This window comes from Podarcis bocagei (genome assembly GCF_964188305.1).
Source record: "Podarcis bocagei genome assembly, chromosome: 13".
Classification (NCBI taxonomy): domain Eukaryota; kingdom Metazoa; phylum Chordata; class Lepidosauria; order Squamata; family Lacertidae; genus Podarcis; species Podarcis bocagei.
The window spans coordinates 57,826,432-57,851,968 of record NC_138138.1 but is presented as its reverse complement, the minus strand read 5'-3'; the positions used below and the strand labels follow the sequence as shown (position 1 = coordinate 57,851,968).

General features: G+C 53.6%; 4 protein-coding genes across 14 annotated transcripts in view; 1 reads left to right on the top strand and 3 right to left on the bottom strand.

Moving 5' to 3' along the window:
* LOC308572642 (uncharacterized protein) overlaps positions 1-25,537 on the bottom strand; it is a 200,854-nt gene that overhangs the window by 101,703 nt on the left and 73,614 nt on the right. Inside the window, exons 1-2 of one of the 2 annotated variants that reach the window (XM_081168859.1) lie at positions 2,057-2,711; positions 101-601 (exon numbers count right to left, since the gene is read on the bottom strand). In XM_081168859.1, coding sequence (XP_081024985.1) covers positions 101-517 — 417 coding nt within the window. In that variant the 5' untranslated portion in view covers positions 518-601; positions 2,057-2,711. Of the gene's footprint in view, positions 1-100; positions 602-2,056; positions 2,712-25,537 lie in introns of those variants that run through there. The other variant, XM_081168858.1, reaches the window with a different exon arrangement.
* The window catches only part of LOC308572645 (uncharacterized protein), a 223,035-nt gene that overhangs the window by 137,372 nt on the left and 60,126 nt on the right, over positions 1-25,537 (top strand). The window lies entirely within an intron of this gene.
* On the bottom strand, positions 4,906-13,274 carry LOC308572647 (uncharacterized protein). The gene is made up of 6 exons (XM_081168880.1): positions 13,200-13,274; positions 11,212-11,674; positions 10,947-11,028; positions 10,582-10,664; positions 9,868-9,994; positions 4,906-8,098 (listed from the first exon to the last, which is right to left on the bottom strand). The coding sequence occupies exons 2-6, from the start codon at positions 11,581-11,583 to the stop codon at positions 6,435-6,437; spliced, it is 2,328 nt and encodes a 775-aa protein (XP_081025006.1). The 5' UTR covers positions 11,584-11,674; positions 13,200-13,274; the 3' UTR covers positions 4,906-6,434.
* MED11 (mediator complex subunit 11) lies at positions 22,747-25,531 on the bottom strand. Its single transcript, XM_081169035.1, has 3 exons — positions 25,368-25,531; positions 25,006-25,136; positions 22,747-23,183 (listed from the first exon to the last, which is right to left on the bottom strand). Exons 1-3 carry the CDS (start codon positions 25,501-25,503, stop codon positions 23,046-23,048), a joined length of 405 nt encoding a protein of 134 aa, XP_081025161.1. The 5' UTR covers positions 25,504-25,531; the 3' UTR covers positions 22,747-23,045.

Sequence of the window (25,537 nt, the reverse complement as noted above, 5' to 3'; positions counted from 1 at the left end):
GGGTTATCCAATGTCACTCCCAAAAAAAGGATGGGATTTGGGTTTGTTCTCCCTCCTGTTTGGAGCCCCTTGGGAGCATCCAGAGAAATGTCTCTCTCACCTGCTTCTTCTCCACCTGCTTCCTCTCCTCTGCCTGACTCAGGAGGAAACCTTCGGCCAGGGCCACCGCCTGGGAACTGGTCTCTGCTCCGCATTCCCTCACCCAGCTCTCCATCTCCGCTGGAAGGACAGCCAGGAACTGCTCCAAGATCACCAGGTCCAGCATCTCAGCTTTCATGTGCCTTTCTGGCTTCAGCCACTGGTGGCAAAGGTGGTGGAGTCGGCTGCAAACCTCTCGGGGTCCTTTGGCCTCCTGGGAGCAGAACTGCCTGAACTGCTGGCTCTGCACCTCTGAGCAAAGGGTGTCCTCCTCTCCCAGGATCTTCTGCCCAGAGCCTTCCCAGAATCCCCCACTGCTCCCAGTGCCACTGCCATGGCCTCTTCCTGTTCCAGGGCCAGCTAAGTCTTGCTCATCCATCTGTGCTCTCAGGAAGACTCCAAGAGAATGTAAGGGACCCCCCTTTTCACCTGTCAAATTCTGAATGAGAGGTGCTGGCAAATTCTACAAAGCAAATACATTGTTCTGTTATAAAATTTGCACACTGTCAGGAGAAGAAAAAAGTTCTGTATTAAGTGAGGATGTGGCTGTGTCTCTGCCCTCCATACTCTAACAGTGTTTATTCATTTTTTGCATAGGTCAGGTCTTCATTTTTTTAGTGTGTTTATATTTTAAGTCCCAGCGTTTCCACCTGGTTAATAAATGGGGTTTATTAATTTCACTGATTTACATTATTTATCTATCTATATGAATAACTTTGTATCAATGTAACATTTTTATCTGCAACTGTGTATTTTTGCAATATTTTTGTTTACGTAGTCTGTGCTGGCTTTTGTTTCTTGTGCACTGCTTAGAGATATTTCTAATATATGAAAAGGTATAGAAATTAAATAATCCATAAACTCATCACTTTCCCCCCTGATCCAGAGACCCCTCCCTAAAGTGGCAATAAGTGTATGGGTCCAAGTAAATAATACAGTTGCAGACCTCCTGAGAACTTGCCTCCCGCTCTGGCTTTACTGAGCCTCTTGAGCTTTCTGATCATAAGGTTGACAGTTAAAATCTCCATAATGGAGTGAGTTCCCGTTGCTCTGTCCCAGCTCCTGCCAACCTAGCAGTTTGAAAGGACGCCAGTGCAAGTAGATAAATAGGTACTGCTGCAGCGGGAAGGTAAACAGCATTTCTGGGCGCTCTGGTTTCCATCATGGTGTCCCATTGTGCCAGAAGCCCCAGAAGAAGCGCCTCCATCCCCATCGTTCAGTCTGGACCCTGCGATCCTCCTCCGAGGGCCTTTTGGCGGTTCCCTCCCTGTGAGAAGTGAGGTTACAGAGAACCAGGCAGAGGGCCTTCTCGGTGGTGGCGCCTGCCCTGTGGAACACCCTCCCACCAGATGTCAATGAGATACAGAACTACCTGACTTTCAAAAGACATCTGAAGGCAGGCCTGTTTAGGGAAGTTTTTAATGTTTGATGTTTTATCGTGTTTTTAATATTCTGTTGGGAATCTGGGGAGGCCCAGCCAGATGGGCGGGGTCTAAGTAATAAATTAGTATTATTATCAATGCCTTTTTTCCTTAAAAAATGTTTAGGGGTACTCTCATTTTCCTACTCATATTGAAATACTGCCCTCAGTGAGGCCAAACTTAGATTCAGAAAATGTCTAGGGGTATGCGTCCCCCCAGAAAAAAGCACTCATTATTATTATTTAGTCCTGCTGGCCACATGACCCGGAAACTGTCTGTGGACAAACGCCGGCTCCCTTGGCCTGAAAAGCGAGGTGAGCGCTGCACCCCATAGTTGCCTTTGACCGGACTTAAGGGTCAGGGGTCCCTTGACCTCTTAGCAAGAGAAGGACCCTCTGCTCCCTGACTTGGGGATCTCCCCCTGCATGAGCCGAACAGCCCCCCAGCCCCCTCCCCTGCAGCTCCTGCCCCAATGCGCCCCATGCAAGAAGGCTCACCAGATCCCAGGAGAGGCAGAGCAGAGGCAACAGCCCCCTTCTCCTTGCAGAGGAGAGAAAAACCACCCAGTTGCAGGAAAGGGCATGGAGGCTTCTGCTTGGGAGGACCGGCTCCCCCCTGCATTTATTTCTGGTCCTCTCTAGGAATGTACCACTCACTTCATTTTAACCCTTGGAAGGAGGTACCTTTGCTCTGGAGAACTGGATTCTATTATAACAGCATTCTAATGGCACTATCCCAATAACAGGAATAATGAGAACCACAAAAGCATAAAGCCCATAAATTCCCATTTATTAAGCAGATGAAAGCATTTGGACATAAAATATGAACAAAGAATAGAAGTGAAAACCTGACCTATGCTATAAAGAGACACAGGTTGTTGGAAGATGGAGAGCCAAGAGGATGAGGGCAACGCATGGAGGAAGAGAGGTCCAGGGGTGGTTTGTGTTTGGTCTCCAGTCGAAGGCAGCCTTGCTTCTGAATCCGTTTTTTGGGAAGCAGGAAGCGCAGGTGGAGAGAGGGGCTCCCCCCCCCAAGTCCTGCTGGTGGGCTTTCCAGAAGAACAGGAGGCTGGACTCAATACGGGGACCCCCCACTGGCCTGATCCTGCAGGGCTCCTCAGATGCTGAGATCAAGATGCAAACAAGTCCTCTATTGTCCCCACCACCCACCCATCAGACTCCCGGTCGACATGTGATTGCCCATTCCAACAGGAGGCTGCTCAGGTGTTCAGGGGATCTTTAGAGACTGAACAGAAAGCCCGGCTGAGAAGCCCTGGAGGAATCCGAGGAATCCGAGGCCCTGCTGGAACGAGGAAGGGACTCTCCTTCCTTGGAAGGGTCTAAGAAGAGGTCGGGCAGCCACCTGCCAGGGATGCTGTAGATGAGACTCTGGCATTGCAGTGGGCTGGACTAGATGATCCTCGAGGGCCCTTCCAAATCTACAATGCAAGGATTATAGGAGACAAACCTAGGGTGGGGCTGAAAGAGACAGCCCCCCAAGTGGTTAGAGTTGTTGGGAGACCCTCCCCCACCAGCAGCGGCGTAGCATGGGTTGTCAGCACCCGGGGCAAGGCAAGTAATTTGCGCCCCCTAACCCCTAACCTGCCGCCGCTGCCAGCTTCTTCTTGCTGCTGCCTGGTCTGGTCTGGTGTGGTTCTCTCCCGCGCTCAGCGCTGCGCTGGGCGGCCGCTGCACTGTCCCTCCCCCAGATAGTCCCTCGCTCTCTCTCCGCACAGCACGCCTGGCACCCGCCCCCTCCACAGTGGGCGGCGGATTCGCACAGCCAGCACTGCAGTGAGAGTGAGTGAGCCAGGTAGGGGCAGAGAGCTGCGAGTGCGAGCGCGCCCCCCCCCCAGATGTTGCGCCCGGTGCGGCCGACCCCCCCTACACCCCCCACGCTACGCCACTGCCCACCAGCGCCTTCCACTTGAGCTACAATTCCCAGAGCTCCCTGGCCAGAAGGACAGATCATTAGACTACTCTTTCCCCCTCTGATTCCTGGGCAGAAACTCCTGGCTTTGATCCAGCTTTGAATATGTTCTAACTGCTACAAATGCCAACAGGCTCCCCGCACCCCCAAAAAATGCTTTTTGGGGGCGCCATGTGTATCTTGAGGCTGGAGCCTGTGATGTATTCACTGGTCTGTGTTTGCCTGAGCCTCAGTCTGGACTAAGGAGTCTGAGCTCCTGTGTTCTGATCGATACATGATGTCCAATCACAGAACATTTCAGGACTTGGGCCTCTGCCATTGGCCCTTGAACTCAGAGTTGTGATTCGCAGCTTGGAAATTTAGACAGCCAATCACGTTGGGACTGGGAGTGGCCCAGGCTTTCAGGAATGTATATAAGCAGTTGCCTTTGCCGCTGTTTCCCAGTTATGTAGCTCACTAAAGGGACTGGGGAGGGAGGGCCTTTTGCTCTGGAGGACCTGCCCCTCCCCCACCGTTATTTCCTGTCCTCTCTAGGAACCCAGCTCAGTTCCTTTTAACCCTTGGCAAGCCAAGCACACCATGTAACCCTTCTTTCCCTCTCCAAAGCAGAAGCCCAGCAGGAGCCTCATGCGTCAACCCCCCTGCCCTGCCCCACCCCCGTTTATTTGGGGACCTTCTTGGCCAATGTGCTGAGCTGCCTTTTCATTCCAAGGTTCATTTCTTCACTGGGCAAGGACCAGCAGTCTAGCAGCAAACTCTTACCACAGCTGGGAGTCCAGGAAGACCAGCTCCATGCCTTGCAAACCCCCCCCCCCCTGGAGTGATTGACTGATGGGCCCATGGACTCCAGCTAGAAAGGCTGAGGCTGCTGAACAAACTATAGGTTTTAACAGGTTTTCCGGGGGTTGTGGCGGTTGTGGTGACCCAATGCAAAAATCCTGAGGATCCATGGGCTTTTACCTCCCCCCTCCCAGGCAGCCTCCGTTATCTCTAGCGTCCCTTATCTCCCTTCCAATCGCTTGCCGATCAGCTGTTTCCTTTCAACACTCCCTTCCCTCTTGTTTGCCTTAATGTCTTTTCCTTAGCTGGAGCAGTTTTTTGCTCTTCCTTTTCTTCTAATTTCTCTCCTTATAGCTTTAGTCTTCCTGTTTCCCCCCTTTGCAAGTTTGCTGTCTTTACCTCCCCCACCCAGGCAGCCTCCTTTATCTCTAGCGTCTCGCAAGAAAAGATCTGCTTTTTGCCCCTGGGCAATTCGGCTCCAGGCACCATGTATTCACTCCATAAGACACACAGACAGTTCCCCTTACTTTTTAGGAAGAAAAATGTGTCTTATGGAGCAAAAAATATGGTATATACCATGTTAATGGAGAAATTGGAGGGCTCTCTTGGACAAAAAACAAGGACACCAGCCAGGAAGACCAGAGCAAAACAGCAGCCAGTAGGCTTCGTCTTTATTGAAGACTGTCGCGATAGGACTCCCACCTGCCACCAGGTGGAACAAGATGGAAGCCCAGAACAAAAGAGAACCCAAACTTACAATCCCCATGTTACATCCCCCCCAAACTACATCACTAATACATCACGGTTACATTATGAAAGGGGAGGCCTGGTGGCAGTAAGCTGAGCATCCTGGACCCTGCCCCGTGGTTCCCATTATCTGCCCCATGGGATGGGGGCGGGCTGATGGGGTGGTAATTATGTGGCAAAGATCTGTCTCCTTTCTTGAAAATTGGAACAATTATGTTCATCTTCCAGCTGGGAGGAATTTGGGCTGTGTTATCTATCTGTGTAAATAGCCTGGCCAAAATAGGTAACCACCATTCCCAGTGAGTCTTGAGGAGCTCTGGAGGCATCGTGTCTTCCTGGGGTTTTGTTTGGTTTTAAGCCTTCAGTGATGTTTTATGTCATTTGGGGACACCTCTCACCATTTAAGTAAATTTGACGGGTTGGTGTTCATACCGGCCTTATTTGGGAGCCTTGAATGATCGCTAAAAAGCTTGCTGTAGTATTCAACCCTTTCCAGGCTGGGATTATGGTATCATGTGTTAATTTCACATATTTCATTCCACAGGACACCAATTCCCAAAATTTGTCCTCCCTCCAGTCAGCTGCTTCTTGAGCCAAGTCTTGCCACAGCTGTCTTCCCAAGCCTATCTTTTGCTTTTTTAAAATGTTCTTATATGCTATCCTGTCTTTATTGAGTGTCCCAAAAGTTAAGAGTATTTTGAAAGAACCCCGGTGCTCTAATAGATCCAGGCAGCCTTTTCCTTGCATTTCTGCACTCTTGTGTCAAACCAGTATCACTGTTCTACAAGATAATTTTTAGGTTCTTTGGTGTTGATCAAGAAGGGTTTGATTTCTGCTGTTATTTGTTGGTAAATCTCCACCAGGTTGGACGAGTTTCTTTCAAGGAATTTGCATAGACACATCCGATATTCAGAGACCAGGGTCTTTAGGATGTTGTCACTTAGTCTCAATGACCATTTCAGCTTTTTTGCACCCACAAGCTCTCTGGAAGTATCTGTTGGCTGGGGGGGGGGAGAGAGATTCTAACAGGGGGTAGATTTTAACTAATAATGGGAAATGGTTGCTTTCTGCTCTCTCGAGCACCTCAAAAGAATTCACTGAGTGGAAAAGAGATGGTGACACTATGATGTAGTCAATCACACTTCCCCTCCTTTTATGTAACAATCTGATCTGTCCATATAAAACATTGACAGGACTCCCATGCAGGATATAAAGATCATGTGAGTAAACCCACTCTAGCCGTTTCTTGCCTTGTGGGTTGATTTTCTTGTCCATGGAATAGTGAGGAAAGAGAAGACATCTTCCAAATCTATTCCTGCAGGGAATAAGATTCCGTCTGTTTGATAGCCAATATGTTCTCATCCAGCTGATTGGAAGCTAGCTTGGCCCTCCTAAGTTATTTCCACACTCCAAGCATAGCTATAGTTTCTTCCCTGAATGTACTCTTTGATGGGTGGTGAGAGCAGAACTCTGACTGAAGCTTTTTCCACATTGCAAGCATTTATATGGTTTCTCCCCTGTATGAATTCTTTGGTGGGAAGTGAGAGCAGAACTCTGACTGAAGCTCTTTCCACATTCCAAGCACTTATATGGTTTCTCCCCTGTATGAATTCTTTGGTGGGAAGTGACATGGGCCCTCTGATTGAATCTCTTTCCACATTCCAAGCACTGATAGGGTTTCTCCCCCGTATGAAGTCTTTGATGGATAGTGAGCTTGTCCCTCTCACCAAATCTCTTTCCACATTCCGCACACTGATGTGGTTTCTCCCCTGTATGAGTTCTTCGATGGGAAGAGAGATGGGAACTGTCACTGAATCTCTTCCCGCACTGCAAGCACTGATATGGTTTCTCCCCTGTATGAATTCTTTGATGGCAGGAGAGACTTTTCTTACGAGTGAAGCTCTCTCCACATTCCACACATTGATATGGTTTCTCTTTTCCATGAATTACTCTATGGGAAGTGAGACTTTCCTTCCAGGTGAAGCTCTTCCCACAGTCTAAGCACTGATGTGGTTTCTCCCCTGTATGAATTCTGTGGTGAGAAGTGAGGTAGGCCCTATTACCGAATCTCTTCCCACATTCCATGCACTGATACGGTTTCTCCCCTGTATGAGTTCTTTGATGGGAAGTGAGTATGTCCCTCAAGGCAAAGCTCTTTCCACATTCCAAGCACTGATATGGTTTCTCCCCCGTATGAATTCTTTGATGGGCTATGAGCTTGCCCCTCTGACTGAATCTCTTCCCACATTCCAAGCACAAATATTTCTTCTCCGCTGTATGAATTATTTGATGGGAAGTGAGACCTCCCTTCTGAGTGAAACTCTTTCCACATTCCAAGCACTGAAAAGGTTTCTCACCTGTGTGAATACTTTGATGGGAAATGAGAGTAGAACTCTTAAAGAAGCTCTCCCCACATTCCAAGCACCGATATGGTCTATGCCCCGTATGAATTCTTTGATGAGCCATGAGCTTGTCTCTTTGACTGAAGTTCTTCCCACATTCCATACACGGATATGGTTTCTCGTCCGTATGAATTGCCTGGTGGGATGAGAGATGGGCCTTCCTGCGGAAGCTCTTTCCACATTCTAAGCACTGATATGGTTTCTCCCCTGTATGAATTCTTTGATGTGAGAGGAGTGTGGAATTCCGAATGAAGCTCTTTCCACATTCCAAGCACTGATAGGGTTTCTCCCCTGTATGAACTTTTTGATGAGAACTGAGACCAGAGCTCTGACTGAAGCATTTGCCACATTCCAAGCACTGATATGGTTTCTCCCCTGTATGAATTCTTTCATGAGAACTGAGACTGGAGCTCTGGCTGAAGCGCTTTCCACATTCCAAGCACCGATATGGTTTCTCCCCTGTATGAATTCTTTGATGGTAAGTGAGAAGGGACCTGTGACTGAAGCTCTTCCCACATTCCAGGCACTGATAGGGTTTCATCCCAAAGGGATTTCTTTGATGGGAAGTGGAATGGGAGGTCTGATTTAAGTTCTCTCCACATTCCAAATATTGATATGGCTTCTCCACTGTGCAGATTTTGTCAAGGCTTCCCTTGTTCTTCATTTCCAATTTAACACCATCTGCAGGAAATAGAGAAATGGATTATGTCCCTTTAATTTCAGGAAGAAATGGGGTTCCTGTAGTAGCAAAGAAATGGGGACTACGAAGTGCTACTGCTTTTCATGTAGCTTCTTAAATAGATATATCTGCTGCAGCATTAGATTTGGCTCTGACTGAAGAATCTGCACAATACAAACACAACATGTAGGCTAATAGTAGAAAATATATAATAGAATAATGATATCATTCAAATTATAGGAGTAAGCCAATCAAAGTTCATATATATAATATAACAGAGTGGTACCGAGGACTGTCAAGCTGTGTGTTCAAAACAGATGTCTAAGGACAGTCTCACAATAGTCTTTCAAAAGTTTCAACAGAAGACATCTCAAAAGTTTCAAAAGTCAAGTCTCTCAATAGTGCTCTGCTGATCCTTAGCGTGAATCTTACTTACATATTCTGTTGAAAAATAGCGACTGATAAAGACTATTACAAAAAAGTAGTATCATTCCGGAGACACTGTCCTTTTGAGACGTCTTCCGTTGAAACTTTTGAAAAACTAATGAGACTTTACTTAGCAGGAGGGAGCCAGGAGGTGTCAAGGCTCTCCTATGCTGAAGCAAAGCCCCAGCACCGCACAGGGACAGACGGAGAGCCTATGCCTGTGCCTTTGGCACAGGAAAGGAGAGGGTTAAAGCACAGGGATGAGAGACGTCCCATGAGGCTTCCCCGCCTCTTCTGTTGGAGGAGAAGCAGGTGAAGACCACTCCTCGAATCTGAACGGGACGATTCGGATGCATAAGTTGTACATATGTAAAATAAAGAACTGTAAATAGCTCTCTGAGTGAGCAGAGGGTGCTTATTGCAAAGAGCATACACAAACCTCCACAGTGTTTGTCTTGCAATAAATCTTCAAGCTAATTACGACTTGCGTGCTGTGTTATCAAGACAGCAGCTTGGCTCCTGACAGGCAGAGTATAAAAATAACAACAACAACCTCTTTCTGATATTTTAACTGTTTGGTGTGGCCTCTTTCTGGTATTTTAACCCATGTGTGCTATGTTATTTTGTATGCTATTCACTTTAGATTGTACAGCAGTTATTGTTCTGTAGTGAGTGTGGGATGTGGATGTTATTTTGCTTGCTTCATTGGATCATCCATCAGTTGAATAAAGCTTGCTTCTGACACCCAATAGTCTGTCTGCTCTCCATTCACTGAGACCCAAAGAACCACCCCTGGCCAAAAGCGTAGCCGTTACTGAACAATGTTCATTAACGCTTCTGAGAGAGGAAGAACTGAAGGGAGTCACATGGGAAATCTTAATACAGGGTTCACTGCCTTTGGGGATTTGCAATCACAGACATCTTTATAGGAACCTGAGATTCAAAAAGCCTGGCTTTTTTCTGAGGTGGATGTTATTTGACTCAATCGTGAAATCTGCTCCATCTTTAATGTCAGTTGTCTCTTTGGTCAGCCTAAAATGGACAGAAGCAAAAACAAAAAACCTGACAGAGGCTTCTTCAACTTCCCACCACACCCTGAAGCATACATTCAGAAATGTGTGGATAGTTCAGATCAGCATAATCCTTGTTTAAAAAGAAATAGCTAGAGGAAGAATGTTCACAGACAAAACAGTCCATTCAAGGTGAGCTGTGGGTTAGAATCCCAGGTGCTGTAGGTGGCATTGCTGAGCCACATCCAAACCTGGAAGGTGCGTCACATAGATATGTATATACACATATATACGGAATTTCAAAACGGATATTGTGATCCAATGGGGAGCCTTACCAAGAAAGTCTATGAGCCCACGATTCTCCTTCATGATTTCCTTATGCAGAGCTCTCTGGTCAGGATCCAGCAACGCCCACTCCTCCTCCGTGAAACGAACAGCTACATCTTCAAAGCACACTTGACCCTGAAAGGAAAAGGAACAGTTCCTCCTCTTAGACAGCATGAATATTATACACATTGCATTGCTCTTTTGTTTCCTGCCAGTTAATTGCTGTGTTGCTTCTATGGGATAATCTTGCCACATATTTTAAGCACAGATGCTCCTTTAGCGTCTTAATGGGATTTTTTATTGTGTCTTTTATTGTATGCATTGTTCTGTGTAGGAAGGAAACCCTCCCAAGGCCCTATGGCACTGGGGGCACAAGGAGGAGAGTGTGGGGAAAGCCCTGGGCTACAGATGGGACTGGTTAGATGAATCCTGGCTACAATTTTTTATGGTACGTTAATTCCTTAGAAGCCTATTCCAGCATTTCAAAATAAACAGGCAAATAAAAAGGCAACTACTCGTAGATACTAGCGACATACAGAAGGCTAGTTAAGGTGAGGTGTCTGTTCCTTATTCGCAGCACAGAAACCTTATTGAGTAGCATTGTCAGTCTTTGTTAAAGGCAGTTCTGACAGAGACCAAGAGGAGAGATTCGTTCCGACTCCAGAGGAACCATGGCTGCCCCACCCTTCAGCCTCTTTCTTCACAAGGCTCCTTCCCGTTACCTGATCTGCTTCCACAGCCACTGCTTCCTCTCCACTCCCATGAAAAGACGGATGAGGAGGTCTTGCTGGCATCCTTCTGCCACCTGCAAGAGACAAGGGCGAGTAGGGAGCCAGGAGGGCAGGATGCTTCTCTCAGAGGTGAAGCAGGGCATCTCTCACTGCAGGTGGGCCTTAGAAGAAGTCTCCCCTACTGAGTGCATTTTTGCATTTGTACCCATTTCATATTTTGTTGTGCAAAAATACATCTCCTCTCCTCTGGGCTCTTGGCCACAAGTGTCTTCCCCAAAAAGGTGAAACAACCCCATGGATTAATTTCCAAGTCTACAGAATGTGACCCAACTGAGAAGAAACTACTTCCTCCTTACCTAGTGAACTCTCTCTGGTGTCCAACGAAGTCCTCTCTGCCTCAGAGGAATCAGGACCCGATTCTGCAAAAAGATCCTTTCCCTGTAAGAGCAACAAGGATTCAAAACAAAGAATGAGAACTATTAAAAAAGGAATGGCAGGAGCAAAATATTTAGGGATGTCCAATATAGCACCTTGGATACTTTCCAAAAAGGATGGGATTTAGGGATCTTCTCCCTCCTGTTTGGAGCCCCTTGGGAGCATCCAGAGGAAAGTCTCTCTCACCTGCTTCCTCTCCTCTGCCTGACTCAGGAGGAAACCTTCGGCCAGGGCCACCGCCTGGGAACTGGTCTCTGCTCCGCATTCCCTCACCCAGCTCTCCATCTCCGCTGGAAGGACAGCCAGGAACTGCTCCAAGATCACCAGGTCCAGCATCTCAGCTTTCGTGTGCCTTTCTGGCTTCAGCCACTGACGGTCAAGGTGGAGGAACCGGTGGCAAACCTCACGGGGTCCTTTGGCCTCCTGGGAGCAGAACTGCCTCAACTGCCGGCTCTGCGCCTCTGAGCGAAGGGTGTCCTCCTCTCCCAGGATCTTCTGCACAGAGTTTTCCCAGAATCCCCCACTGCTCTCATTGCCAGCTGAGTCTTGCTCATCCATCTGTGCTCCTAGGAAGCTTCCACGAGATCAGAAGGAATCCCTTGGTCCTCTGCCAAGTGCCGTCTGTCCTAATTAGAGATGGTGGCAAATCCTGCAAAGCAAATACATTGTTCTGTTATTAGATTGGAACACAATCAGAAGGAGAAAAATGTTCCCTGGGCAAGTGTGGATGGGTCTTGCTAGGAAGCAGGATTGGACATCGCCACAGGCCAAACTCTGAGCTTTATATTAATAGGTATAGAAATTAAACAATCCATCACTTCTCCCTTCAGAGGTCAAGGAGAAATTTTTCCCCACAACTTTTAAAAGACATCTGAAGGCAGCCCTGGGGAGACTTTTAATGCTTGATGTTTTTATATCTGCTGTAAGCTGCCCAGAGTGGCTGGGGAGGCCCAGCCAGATGGGCGGGCATTAATGATAATAATAATGATGATGATGATGATGATGATAATGATAATAATCATATCCATCCCTTTTTCCCGTCACCCAAAAACCCCTCCGGAAAGTGGCAAGCAGTGTGTGGGTCCAAATGAAAAAATACACTTGCAGGCTTTCCAGAGAGATGATGGGAGGGCCCTCTGCTCCCTGACTTGGGGGTCCCCTGCGGCATGAGCAGAGAAGACCCAACCCCGCATCCCCCCCCCCACTCCCCACATCCCAGGAGGCGCCACCTAGGCAGCGCCTGCAGGAGAGACAAAGCCCCCACCCCCTTGCAGAAGGGCACGAGAGGGAGGGGCTTTTGCTCAGGAGCGCATCTCAGCTGCTTGATTTTCTCTCTCTCTCTCTCCTTCTCTAGAAACCCTTTTCCTTATCCCCTTTTTCCAGGCCAGGATTGCAATTCCGTCAAGGTGCCTCTCGCTCGGAAGAGGGAGGACCCTCTGCTCCCTGACTTGGGGGTCCCCCCTTCATGAGATGAGCAGCCCCCCCCCCAGCACCATGCATCTTTCTCTGCAACCCCCCTTCTGCAAGAAGAGAGAGGAGCCTCACCAGATCCCCGGGGAGACCCCAGAGCCCCGCTCCGCTTGCAGGGGGGACAAAAGCCACGCCCCTTTGCAGAAAAGAATGTGCGGGGCGGGGCTGAGACTTGGGAGGAACTCCCTCCCCCGCGCACCTTTCTTTCCGGTCCTCTCTAGGAATCCGCCCCCCAGTTCATTTTAACCCTTGGCAAGCCGAGCTCAGGAGAGGATTTTGTATCCTCCATTACTCCCCTGCAGTGGCGTAGCGTGGGGGGTGCAGGGGGGGGGGCCGGCCGCACAGGGCGCAACATCTGGGGGTTAGGGGGCGCAAATTACTTGCCTTGCCCCGGGTGCTGACAACCCACGCTACGCCACTGCTCCCCTGATCCTTGTTTCTAACCCGCCCGGCCTTGGCTGGGGGGAGGGCCGGGTATAAATTATTATTATTATTATTATTATCATCCTCATCCTCAAAAGAAGTTGCGAAAAGAGAAGGAAAAGACAGCACACCCCCAGGTACCACATGCACTGCAAGATCGGAGCACTGGATCAGAGTGCTGGAAGGGCTCCCCCCCCCCGGGGGTCATCTAGTCCCGCCCCCCGCAAGGCAGCAGGAATCCCAGCTTCTCCCGCCCCCTTTCCCTCTGTTTCGCTTCCCACCTTTCTTTCCCCTGCGGGGCAGGGCGGTGGCACAGGAACAAAGGACTAAACGGCCCAGGAGAAGGCGGGGGGGGGTCTGGACTCCCCGGGGGGGGGCGGCCGCAGTTCGCGCCTGCGCTGTGGGTGAGCGCCGGATCCCGCTTCGCGCATGCGCTGAGGGGGGGGGCTCAGCTGCAGGGGCGCCAATTTGAAGAGAATAGCATCATGGCTGCAGGCACGCTAATTGGATGGGGGGGGTCTCGGCCCCCTCGAATATTTTATGGGGGGCGCTGAAGCCCCCTTGGCCGCCCCTGTGACTTGGGGGGCAGGACCCCAGGCCAGAGCTGCCATGTGTTGGTTTCGCCCCTTCCCTCCCTCCGGCGTTTCTCCCCCCGTTTGGTCCCAGCCCAGGAAGAGCCGAGGAAGGCGAAACGGGGAGGAGGAGGAGGAGGAATCCAGGAGAAAGATGTCCCTAAAGAAGAGGGAAACGAGGGGGGGGGGGCTTCCCGTAAAAATGAATGTCAACTACTAAATACAGCAGCAGGATTGATTTAAATGCAAGCAAGGTTAGAAGGTGAATTTATAAGAAAATTAAGAGAGCAATTTAAGGGAAAGGTGTAAAGTGGGAGTGCAGTTCTGGAAGCAGTTTTATAAGAAACCATGGAAGGGGGGAGGGAGGTCAAAATGGATGTTTCATGTGTGATTATTGTTAAACTGAAAATAAAAAATAGAAAAAAATATTTTTTAAAAAGAAAAACCAGAAGTCTTTCCCTCAGTTTGTGCTTCCTCTCGCTTCTCCTCACATGAAATTCCTCCTCACAAAATGTAGAAATGACTGGTCATTTATTCTCCTTGTGGGTTTGATTTTGGATCATGACACAACCATCAACGATGGAGCAGATCCCACCACTAACCAGATTCATTTGCAGGGGACTCATCCCACTAACTACCCCTGGGAAATAGGGGTCACCCAGCAAACGTTAGGCCCATTACATGAATGTCTCCCATTTGCCACAGGGAGTCTTGTGGGAGGGAAACTTTGATTCTCGGGCAAGAATTAATCAAACGAGAAAAGTTTTATTTTCAAAAAGAAGAGGTTTGTGAAACAAAGTTGGGTCGGGAGATGTGTTCTCTCAGGTAGAAGTTAGCTTATTAAACTAAATATGGGAATGTCACAGGCTTAAACACAGCAGCATAGGCAGACCTTTCCTTAAACTTCACTTGCTCAAATAAGCTGTTACACTTCAGGTAAATAGATGTTCCTGTTTCTAGACAAGGTGGGAAAAAGCTCAACTCGGTCTCTCGCTCCTTTCCTAGTTATGGAGGTGTAGCAGTTCAATCCTTTTCACCAGCCCAGGTTCCTTCTCCTCAGCCTCCCTCTCTCCTCTCAGCAATGCCCCTCCTGAGGCGTTTTAGTTGGTGTGCCAGATCCAGGGGATCCCTCGGCCCCCTTCTTTCTCTCCCCCCGACTCAGCCCCTCTTCCCCTCTCCTTCTTCTGGCCCCCGAGATTCTCCTCAGGCCAGAGCCACTTCTCCCTCAGACTCAGCCCCTCTTCCCCTCTCCTTCTTCTGGCCCCGAGATTCTCCTCAGGCCAGAGCCACTTCTCCCCCCGACTCAGCCCCTCTTCCCCTCTCCTTCTTCTGGCCCCCGAGATTCTCCTCAGGCCAGAGCCACTTCTCCCTCAGACTCAGCCCCTCTTCCCCTCTCCTTCTTCTGGCCCCCGAGATTCTCCTCAGGCCAGAGCCACTTCTCCCTCAGACTCAGCCCCTCTTCCCCTCTCCTTCTTCTGGCCCCCGAGATTCTCCTCAGGCCAGAGCCACTTCTCCCCCCGACTCAGCCCCTCTTCCCCTCTCCTTCTTCTGGCCCCCGAGATTCTCCTCAGGCCAGAGCCACTTCTCCCCCCGACTCAGCCCCTCTTCCCCTCTCCTTCTTCTGGCCCCCGAGATTCTCCTCAGGCCAGAGCCACTTCTCCCTCAGACTCAGCCCCTCTTCCCCTCTCCTTCTTCTGGCCCCTGAGATTCTCCTCAGGCCAGAGCCACGTCTCCCCCCGACTCAGCCCCTCTTCCCCTCTCCTTCTTCTGGCCCCCGGGATTCTCCTCAGGCCAGAGCCACGTCTCCCCCCGACTCAGCCCCTCTTCCCCTCTCCTTCTTCTGGCCCCCGAGATTCTCCTCAGGCCAGAGCCACTTCTCCCCCCGACTCAGCCCCTCTTCCCCTCTCCTTCTTCTGGCCCCCGAGATTCTCCTCAGGCCAGAGCCACTTCTCCCCCCGACTCAGCCCCTCTTCCCCTCTCCTTCTTCTGGCCCCCGGGATTCTCCTCAGGCCAGAGCCACTTCTCCCCCAGACTCAGCCCCTCTTCCCCTCTCCTTCTTCTGGCCCCCGAGATTCTCCTCAGGCCAGAGCCACTTCTCCCCCCGACTCAGCCCCTCTTCCCCTCTCCTTCTTCTGGCCCCCGAGATTCTCCTCAGGCCAGAGCCACTTCTCCCTCAGACCCAGCCCCTCTTCCCCTCTCCTTCTTCTGGCCCCCGAGATTCTCCTCAGGCCAGAGCCACTTCTCCCTCAGACTCAGCCCCTCTTCCCCTCTCCTTCTTCTGGCCCCCGAGATTCTCCTCAGGCCAGAGCCACTTCTCCCCCCGACTCAGCCCCTCTTCCCCTCTCCTTCTTCTGGCCCCCGAGATTCTCCTCAGGCCAGAGCCACTTCTCCCCCCGACTCAGCCCCTCTTCCCCTCACCTTCTTCTGGCCCCCGAGATTCTCCTCAGGCCAGAGCCACTTCTCCCTCAGACTCAGCCCCTCTTCGCCTCTCCTCCTTCTGGCCCCCGAGATTCTCCTCAGGCCAGAGCCACTTCTCCCTCAGACTCAGCCCCTCTTCCCCTCTCCTTCTTCTGGCCCCCGAGATTCTCCTCAGGCCAGAGCCACTTCTCCCTCAGACTCAGCCCCTCTTCCCCTCTCCTTCTTCTGGCCCCCGAGATTCTCCTCAGGCCAGAGCCACGTCTCCCCCCGACTCAGCCCCTCTTCCCCTCTCCTTCTTCTGGCTCCCGAGATTCTCCTCAGGCCAGAGCCACTTCTCCCTCAGACTCAGCCCCTCCTCCCCTCTCCTTCTTCTGGCCCCCGAGATTCTCCTCAGGCCAGAGCCACTTCTCCCTCAGACTCAGCCCCTCTTCCCCTCTCCTTCTTCTGGCCCCCGAGATTCTCCTCAGGCCAGAGCCACTTCTCCCCCCGACTCAGCCCCTCTTCCCCTCTCCTTCTTCTGGCCCCCGAGATTCTCCTCAGGCCAGAGCCACGTCTCCCCCCGACTCAGCCCCTCTTCCCCTCTCCTTCTTCTGGCCCCCGAGATTCTCCTCAGGCCAGAGCCACTTCTCCCTCAGACTCAGCCCCTCTTCCCCTCTCCTTCTTCTGGCCTCCGAGATTCTCCTCAGGCCAGAGCCACTTCTCCCTCAGACTCAGCCCCTCTTCCCCTCTCCTTCTTCTGGCCCCCGAGATTCTCCTCAGGCCAGAGCCACTTCTCCCTCAGACTCAGCCCCTCTTCCCCTCTCCTTCTTCTGGCCCCCGAGATTCTCCTCAGGCCAGAGCCACTTCTCCCTCAGACTCAGCCCCTCTTCCCCTCTCCTTCTTCTGGCCCCCGAGATTCTCCTCAGGCCAGAGCCACTTCTCCCTCAGACTCAGCCCCTCTTCCCCGCTCCTTCTTCTGGCCCCCGAGATTCTCCTCAGGCCAGAGCCACTTCTCCCCCCGACTCAGCCCCTCTTCCCCTCTCTTCTTCTGGCCCCCGAGATTCTCCTCAGGCCAGAGCCACTTCTCCCTCAGACTCAGCCCCTCTTCCCCTCTCCTTCTTCTGGCCCCCGTGATTCTCCTCAGGCCAGAGCCACTTCTCCCCCCGACTCAGCCCCTCTTCCCCTCTCCTTCTTCTGGCCCCCGAGATTCTCCTCAGGCCAGAGCCACTTCTCCCTCAGACTCAGCCCCTCTTCCCCTCTCCTCCTTCTGGCCCCCGAGATTCTCCTCAGGCCAGAGCCACTTCTCCCCCCGACTCAGCCCCTCTTCCCCTCTCCTTCTTCTGGCCCCCGAGATTCTCCTCAGGCCAGAGCCACTTCTCCCCCCGACTCAGCCCCTCTTCCCATCTCCTTCTTCTGGCCCCCGAGATTCTCCTCAGGCCAGAGCCACTTCTCCCTCAGACTCAGCCCCTCTTCCCCTCTCCTTCTTCTGGCCCCTGAGATTCTCCTCAGGCCAGAGCCACTTCTCCCCCCGACTCAGCCCCTCTTCCCATCTCCTTCTTCTGGCCCCCGAGATTCTCCTCAGGCCAGAGCCACTTCTCCCTCAGACTCAGCCCCTCTTCCCCTCTCCTTCTTCTGGCCCCCGAGATTCTCCTCAGGCCAGAGCCACTTCTCCCCCCGACTCAGCCCCTCTTCCCCTCTCCTTCTTCTGGCCCCCGAGATTCTCCTCAGGCCAGAGCCACTTCTCCCTCAGACTCAGCCCCTCTTCCCCTCTCCTTCTTCTGGCCCCCGAGATTCTCCTCAGGCCAGAGCCACTTCTCCCTCAGACTCAGCCCCTCTTCCCCTCTCCTTCTTCTGACCCCCGAGATTCTCCTCAGGCCAGAGCCACTTCTCCCCCCGACTCAGCCCCTCTTCCCCTCTCCTTCTTCTGGCCCCCGAGATTCTCCTCAGGCCAGAGCCACTTCTCCCTCAGACTCAGCCCCTCTTCCCCTCTCCTTCTTCTGACCCCCGAGATTCTCCTCAGGCCAGAGCCACTTCTCCCTCAGACTCAGCCCCTCCTCCCCTCTCCTTCTTCTGACCCCCGAGATTCTCCTCAGGCCAGAGCCACTTCTCCCTCAGACTCAGCCCCTCTTCCCCTCTCCTTCTTCTGACCCCCGAGATTCTCCTCAGGCCAGAGCCACTTCTCCCTCAGACTCAGCCCCTCTTCCCCTCTCCTTCTTCTGGCCCCCGAGATTCTCCTCAGGCCAGAGCCACTTCTCCCTCAGACTCAGCCCCTCCTCCCCTCTCCTTCTTCTGGCCCCCGAGATTCTCCTCAGGCCAGAGCCACTTCTCCCTCAGACTCAGCCCCTCTTCCCCTCTCCTTCTTCTGACCCCCGAGATTCTCCTCAGGCCAGAGCCACTTCTCCCTCAGACTCAGCCCCTCTTCCCCTCTCCTTCTTCTGGCCCCCGAGATTCTCCTCAGGCCAGAGCCACTTCTCCCTCAGACTCAGCCCCTCCTCCCCTCTCCTTCTTCTGGCCCCCGAGATTCTCCTCAGGCCAGAGCCACTTCTCCCTCAGACTCAGCCCCTCTTCCCCTCTCCTTCTTCTGACCCCCGAGATTCTCCTCAGGCCAGAGCCACTTCTCCCTCAGACTCAGCCCCTCTTCCCCTCTCCTTCTTCTGGCCCCCGAGATTCTCCTCAGGCCAGAGCCTGTCTCCCCCCGACTCAGCCCCTCTTCCCCTCTCCTTCTTCTGGCCCCCGAGATTCTCCTCAGGCCAGAGCCACTTCTCCCTCAGACTCAGCCCCTCTTCCCCTCTCCTTCTTCTGGCCTCCGAGATTCTCCTCAGGCCAGAGCCACTTCTCCCTCAGCCTCAGCCCCTCTTCCCCTCTCCTTCTTCTGGCCCCCGAGATTCTCCTCAGGCCAGAGCCACTTCTCCCTCAGACGCAGCCCCTCTTCCCCTCTCCTTCTTCTGCCCCCGAGATTCTCCTCAGACCAGAGCCACTTCTCCCTCAGACTCAGCCCCTCTTCCCCTCTCCTTCTACTGGCCCCCGAGATTCTCCTCAGGCCAGAGCCACTTCTCCCTCAGACTCAGCCCCTCTTCCCCTCTCCTTCTTCTGGCCCCCGAGATTCTCCTCAGGCCAGAGCCACTTCTCCCTCAGACGCAGCCCCTCTTCCCCTCTCCTTCTTCTGCCCCCGAGATTCTCCTCAGGCCAGAGCCACTTCTCCCTCAGACTCAGCCCCTCCTCCCCTCTCCTTCTTCTGGCCCCCGAGATTCTCCTCAGGCCAGAGCCACTTCTCCCTCAGACTCAGCCCCTCTTCCCCTCTCCTTTTCTGGCCCCCGAGATTCTCCTCAGGCCAGAGCCACTTCTCCCTCAGACTCAGCCCCTCTTCCCCTCTCCTTCTTCTGGCCCCCGAGATTCTCCTCAGGCCAGAGCCACTTCTCCCTCAGACTCAGCCCCTCTTCCCCTCTCCTTTTCTGGCCCCCGAGATTCTCCTCAGGCCAGAGCCACTTCTCCCTCAGACTCAGCCCCTCTTCCCCTCTCCTTCTTCTGGCCCCCGAGATTCTCCTCAGGCCAGAGCCACTTCTCCCTCAGACTCAGCCCCTCTTCCCCTCTCCTTCTTCTGACCCCCGAGATTCTCCTCAGGCCAGAGCCACTTCTCCCTCGGACTCCGCCCCTCTTCCCCTCTCCTTCTTCTGGCCCCCGAGATTCTCCTCAGGCCAGAGCCACTTCTCCCCCCCCCCGACTCAGCCCCTCTTCCCCTCTCCTTCTTCTGGCCCCCGAGATTCTCCTCAGGCCAGAGCCACTTCTCCCTCAGACTCAGCCCCTCTTCCCCTCTCCTTCTTCTGGCCCCCGAGATTCTCCTCAGGCCAGAGCCACTTCTCCCTCAGACTCAACCCCTCTTCCCCTCTCCTTCTTCTGGCCCCCGAGATTCTCCTCAGGCCAGAGCCACTTCTCCCTCAGACTCAGCCCCTCTTCCCCTCTCCTTCTTCTGGCCCCCGAGATTCTCCTCAGGCCAGAGCCACTTCTCACTCAGACTCAGCCCCTCTTCCTCGCTCAGCTGCCAGGCTCCTTCTTCTGGCCCCCGAGATTCTCCTCAGGCCAGAGCCACTTCTCCCCCCGACTCAGCCCCTCTTCCCCTCTCCTTCTTCTGGCCCCCGAGTTTCTCCTCAGGCCAGAGCCACTTCTCCCCCCCACTCAGCCCCTCTTCCCCTCTCCTTCTTCTGGCCCCCGAGATTCTCCTCAGGCCAGAGCCACTTCTCCCCCCGACTCAGCCCCTCTTCCCCTCACCTTCTTCTGGCCCCCGAGATTCTCCTCAGGCCAGAGCCACTTCTCCCTCAGACTCAGCCCCTCTTCCCCTCTCCTTCTTCTGGCCCCCGAGATTCTCCTCAGGCCAGAGCCACTTCTCCCTCAGACTCAGCCCCTCTTCCCCTCTCCTTCTTCTGGCCCCCGAGATTCTCCTCAGGCCATAGCCACTTCTCCCTCAGACTCAGCCCCTCTTCCCCTCTCCTTCTTCTGGCCCTGAGATTCTCCTCAGGCCAGAGCCACTTCTCCCTCAGACTCAGCCCCTCTTCCCCTCTCCTTCTTCTGGTCCCCGAGATTCTCCTCAGGCCAGAGCCACTTCTCCCTCAGACTCAGCCCCTCTTCCCCTCTCCTTCTTCTGGCCCCCGAGATTCTCCTCAGGCCAGAGCCACTTCTCCCTCAGACTCAGCCCCTCTTCCCCTCTCCTCCTTCTGGCCCCCGAGATTCTCCTCAGGCCAGAGCCACTTCTCCCCCCGACTCAGCCCCTCTTCCCCTCTCCTTCTTCTGGCCACAGAGATTCTCCTCAGGCCAGAGCCACTTCTCCCTCAGACTCAGCCCCTCTTCCCCTCTCCTTCTTCTGGCCCCCGAGATTCTCCTCAGGCCAGAGCCACTTCTCCCTCAGACTCAGCCCCTCTTCCCCTCTCCTTCTTCTGGCCCCCGAGATTCTCCTCAGGCCAGAGCCACTTCTCCCTCAGACTCAGCCCCTCTTCCCCTCTCCTTCTTCTGGCCCCCGAGATTCTCCTCAGGCCAGAGCCACTTCTCCCTCAGACTCAGCCCCTCTTGCCCTCTCCTTCTTCTGGCCCCCGAGATTCTCCTCAGGCCAGAGCCACTTCTCCCCCCGACTCAGCCCCTCTTCCCCTCTCCTTCTTCTGGCCCCCGAGATTCTCCTCAGGCCAGAGCCACTTCTCCCCCCCCCCCGACTCAGCCCCTCTTCCCCTCTCCTTCTTCTGGCCCCCGAGATTCTCCTCAGGCCAGAGCCACTTCTCCCCCCGACTCAGCCCCTCTTCCCCTCTCCTTCTTCTGGCCCCCGAGATTCTCCTCAGGCCACAGCCACTTCTCCCTCAGAGTCAGCCCCTCTTCCCCTCTCCTTCTTCTGGCCCCCGAGATTCTCCTCAGGCCAGAGCCACTTCTCCCTCAGACTCAGCCCCTCTTCACCTCTCCTTCTTCTGGCCCCCGAGATTCTCCTCAGGCCAGAGCCACTTCTCCCCCCGACTCAGCCCCTCTTCCCCTCTCCTTCTTCTGGCCCCCGAGATTCTCCTCAGGCCAGAGCCACTTCTCCCTCAGAGTCAGCCCCTCTTCCCCTCTCCTTCTTCTGGCCCCCGAGATTCTCCTCAGGCCAGAGCCACTTCTCCCTCAGACTCAGCCCCTCTTCACCTCTCCTTCTTCTGGCCCCCGAGATTCTCCTCAGGCCAGAGCCACTCCTCCCCCCGACTCAGCCCCTCTTCCCCTCTCCTTCTTCTGGCCCCCGAGATTCTCCTCAGGCCAGAGCCCCTTCTCCCTCAGCTCCAGCCTCAAAACTCCCTCCGTAAAGACGCCTCTCATCTTCCCGCCCAAAGGGCTGGCTCCGCCCCCGCCTCTCTGGGGAGCCAATCAGAGAGAGAAGTTCCAGCCCCCTGGTGGCGTCTCTGAGGGACTGCAGCTCCAGACTCGGCCCGGGCTCCGCTCTCCATCACAGCAGGGCTTTCTGTTCAGTCTCTAAGGATCCTCTGGACATCGAAGTGGTTGCATGTGTTCCCTCTAGCCTCTTGTCTGAATTGCAGCTGGAAGAAACGACTCACCTGTCAATCACCATTCTGACTTCCTTCCTGGGCTGCAACCAGGCTGGTACCTTGCACATAAACCCCTCCAGTTGCCTGCACATTTTGTATGGTCGCTTTCCTCCTAGGAGGGCTGGAGGCTTCCTTCTCCTTTCCTGAAAGAAAGCTCAGTCTGGACTAGGGTGGAGTCCAGCCCTGGCTCCTAGCCAGACTTATCTACGCTTGCTCAGTGAACCTTTCTGATCTCCTGACGGCGGATCAGTTCCTGCCTCAAGTCTCCCATCAAACCCATCCGTTGAGGTTGTGCTGATGGCCTGGAAAAACCAGGGGAAGTTCCTGCATTGCATGGGGCTGGTCTAGTTGATCCTTGGGGTCCCTTCCAACTCTGCTATGACTCCATTATTCTTGGGGTCTAGCCCTCCTAGAGGTATAGTTTGAATATTCCACACACTTCCCCCCAGTTTTCCTGGGGAAAAACAGCTTTGGATAAAAACAGGAAAAAAACCTGGTTTCCCTCCTCATTTTTTCTCCAGGTCTTCCGGTCTCTAAGCCCTCCCCAAGTCTTCATTACAGTGGGAGAACTACCAGAAGGCCTTTGGAGTTGGATCAGTGTCTGGGCTGAAAGACAGGAGTGGAGAATCAGAGAATTGGAGAGTCGGAAGGGACCCCAAGGGTCATCCAAACCAACCCTCTGCAACGCAGGAATCACAACGAAAGACACCCAGGCAGACGGCCACCCAACCTCTGCTTACAAGCCTCCCAAGGGAGGAGAGTCCAGAGGCTGCATGCGGCATGCCAACACTGAACTGAGCCCACACCGGGTGCCCTTCTGGCAGATCTCATTTAATGGAAATGTGCATACCGCGAATCTGTCGAAAAATTAACAAACATTTTGTAAAAACAAATTGTGGAAATATCACAAGTTTGTTCCAGGAAAGAAGCCAAAGAGGAGGAAGTAAAGCTATGGAAAAGGCGACCGAGACATTGCTGTTCCTCTTCTGCCCCGCAGGGTTGCTCCAGTCTGCTCCGCAGGCAGGCTGCTCAGAGCCCTTTGTCCACAAAGAGCAGCCTGGCGAGTGCTGGCGGCCAGGAGGGGCCACCCAGGAGAGGCCTCCCCCCGGCCTCACTGCTCCAGCATCTGCTCGCAGGTCCGGGAGACTTCTCCCAGCTTGACCCGGGCGTAGTCGATCCTCTTGAGGGCCATCTGGCAGTCCTTGCGGGCCGAGTAGCTGGAGCCTTCGTGGGGCTGCCCTGTGGCCACCTGGAGGGAAGAGGAAAGCAGGCCAGGTGAGAGGGCAGCCGGCGGCTCAGAGGAAGGACCTGCCCCCTAGCCGGTCGGACTAGGAAGTGGGAGGCGCGGGTTCAAATTCCCCCCATGGGGAGCTGGCACAAGGCCCATCGACAGAGCAACTCTGCGCTACAAAGACGTCTGCAAACGTGGCACGACAGCTGGCAACAGCAGCCATGTGGGAATCCCTTGCAGACGACGGCCGTGCCTGGAGACAGGCAGGTTGCGCATCCCTAGCAGTGACCAGGGGAGGAATGGCCGCTTTGGGGAGCGCAGAGAGAAGGAGCGCCAGGGTGCAGCTGCTGCAGCAGCACAACCAGGCGCCTTCCTTGCCCCGGCTGCATCCAGGATTCAAAATTAGCCAGGCACTTTTTGCTACTGTCCAGACTGCGTGGAGATTTCTGGGAAGCCCAGTTGAAAAGCCTCTGCCTTAGTCCAGAGTGAACACCATTTCCGTTTCCACTGTGTGTGTTGGAAGAGCAAGCGAATGTCAGACAAAACAACTGAGATAATACAAGAAAAGAATCACAGCACCGGGAGGGACCCCGAGGGTCATCTAGTGCAACCTCAGGCCAACAGACATTCCCTTGTGGTGACTGAACTCAGGTAGAAGGTAGCATTTGGTCCCCTGTGACCTGTTTCCCTCCCCTTCCCTCAAACTGTGCACAATGTCTCCTCTACAAAGAATCGTAGAGCGAGAAGGGACCTCAAGGGCCATCTAGTCCAGCCCCCTGCAATGCAGGAATCTCAACATGCCTGTATGCTACCACAGCAGCAAGAATACTTATTGCAAAGTATTGGAAGACACAAGATCTACCCACCTTGGAAGAATGGCAGATGAAGGTGATAGACTACATGGGATTGGCAGAAATGACTGGCAGAATCCGAGACCAGGGGAAAGAGACGGTGGAAGAAGATTGGAAGAAATTTAAGAACTATCTTAAGAAACATTGTAAAATTAATGAGTGTTAAAATGATGTGGCTTTAGAAAGTAAGTGGATTACAGCTGTAAAGATTAAGTCAAAAGAAAAGAAAGGATAACAATTAGATAAAATTAAGGGTGAGGATTTGCTGAACCAAATATTTGAAATTGGAATGCAGAAAGGGGAGGTATGAGGAGGTCGGTGAAGTAAGTTTTAAGAAAATAAGGATTTGAAATTATACTTGTTTGTTCTTGTTTGTGTTTGTTTGTATTGTTGCGTTTGATTATATAATTTGTGAAACTTTAATAAAATCTCAAAATGCCGCCCCCCATCATCCCATCTGAAACCACACGGGGTCTGGCTTAGTTTTGCAAGTCAGTTTTAGATCTTCAGAATAGTCTTGCCGCCGCCCCTGGAGGAGAGCAAAGGGGGACCTTCCAGCCCAGTCTCAAGTTCTCACATTGGCCCACAAGGTCAGGATCCGAGCCCCAAGAGCAGCAATTCCCTCCTGCGGTGAGTTCCCAGCCACTGCTGCCTCTGGCTGTGGAAGCAGAGCATGGCCGGCAGCCACAGACAGCCCTTCTCACCCCCATGAATCGCCTTCCTCTCCTTCTAGAGCCACCCCACTTGGTGGCCACGGCAGCCGCCAGCCCAGGAGCCTCAAGCAAGTCCTGCGCGTGACAGAGCTCTGAGCATCCCTCTCCCGATGTGGCAGGCGGCCATGATCTGCACCTTCCAGAAACGGGGGACTTCTCCCCAGCCGAGCTGGACCGTCCATTTAGACATCTTGCCTCCGTCTCCTAGTCTTGTTACTGTGGCTTCTGGGGTCCCTGACAGGAGCCCCCCCCCAAGCGCCAGCCCCGCCCACCCACCTGCGTCAGGTAGCGGATCTGGGCGGAGAGCTCCGACTCCACCTTCTGGACGGAGCCCATGAACTGGGAGGTCTGGCGCTCCAGCAGGCTCCAGTTGGGCTTCTCCTTCGACAGCTCCAGGATCACCGTGCCTGCGGGGGGGGGGGAGGAGAAGGGGGTGATGTCAGTGGTGGGCGGGGCAAGCAGGTGGCACCCTCAGGCCAGGGGGATTCCCACCCAGCCCCGCCCATGGGCCCGCCTGGCCCCGCCCGCTCCCCGAAGGACCCGCCCCTCGCAGCCCCGCCCACCCGCGTCCTAGGTGGAAGCTGAAGCCCCGCCCCAGAGGCCTCTAAGCCCCGCCCTCTTTCCCCGGCCCCGCCCACCCGCGCTCTGCATGGCGGCGCCGATCTCTCGCTCCAGCTCCTCCAGCAGCCGCAGCCGCTCGTTGGCCAAGCCCAGCCCGTAGGCGCCCGAGCCCGACACCGAGGCCGCCGCCGCCGCCGAGGAGCCCGCCGCCATCGCGCTCCTGCCCGCCTCCCGCCCTCGCCTCCGC

Bases quoted from the DNA above. Each gene is read 5' to 3' on its own strand.
- LOC308572647 (XM_081168880.1), bottom strand. From the start codon at position 11,583: ATGGATGAGCAAGACTCAGCTGGCAATGAGAGCAGTGGGGGATTCTGG. The intron at 10,665-10,946 runs GTAAGGAGGAAG...TGTCTCTTGCAG, and splicing joins CACCAGAGAGAGTTCACTAG to GTGGCAGAAGGATGCCAGCA. The intron at 9,995-10,581 runs GTAACGGGAAGG...TTTTCCTTTCAG, and splicing joins TGGCTGTGGAAGCAGATCAG to GGTCAAGTGTGCTTTGAAGA.
- MED11 (XM_081169035.1), bottom strand. From the start codon at position 25,503: ATGGCGGCGGGCTCCTCGGCGGCGGCGGCGGCCTCGGTGTCGGGCTCG. The intron at 25,137-25,367 runs GTGGGCGGGGCC...CCCCCCCCGCAG, and splicing joins CGCCGCCATGCAGAGCGCGG to GCACGGTGATCCTGGAGCTG. The intron at 23,184-25,005 runs GTGGGTGGGCGG...TCTTCCCTCCAG, and splicing joins AGATCCGCTACCTGACGCAG to GTGGCCACAGGGCAGCCCCA.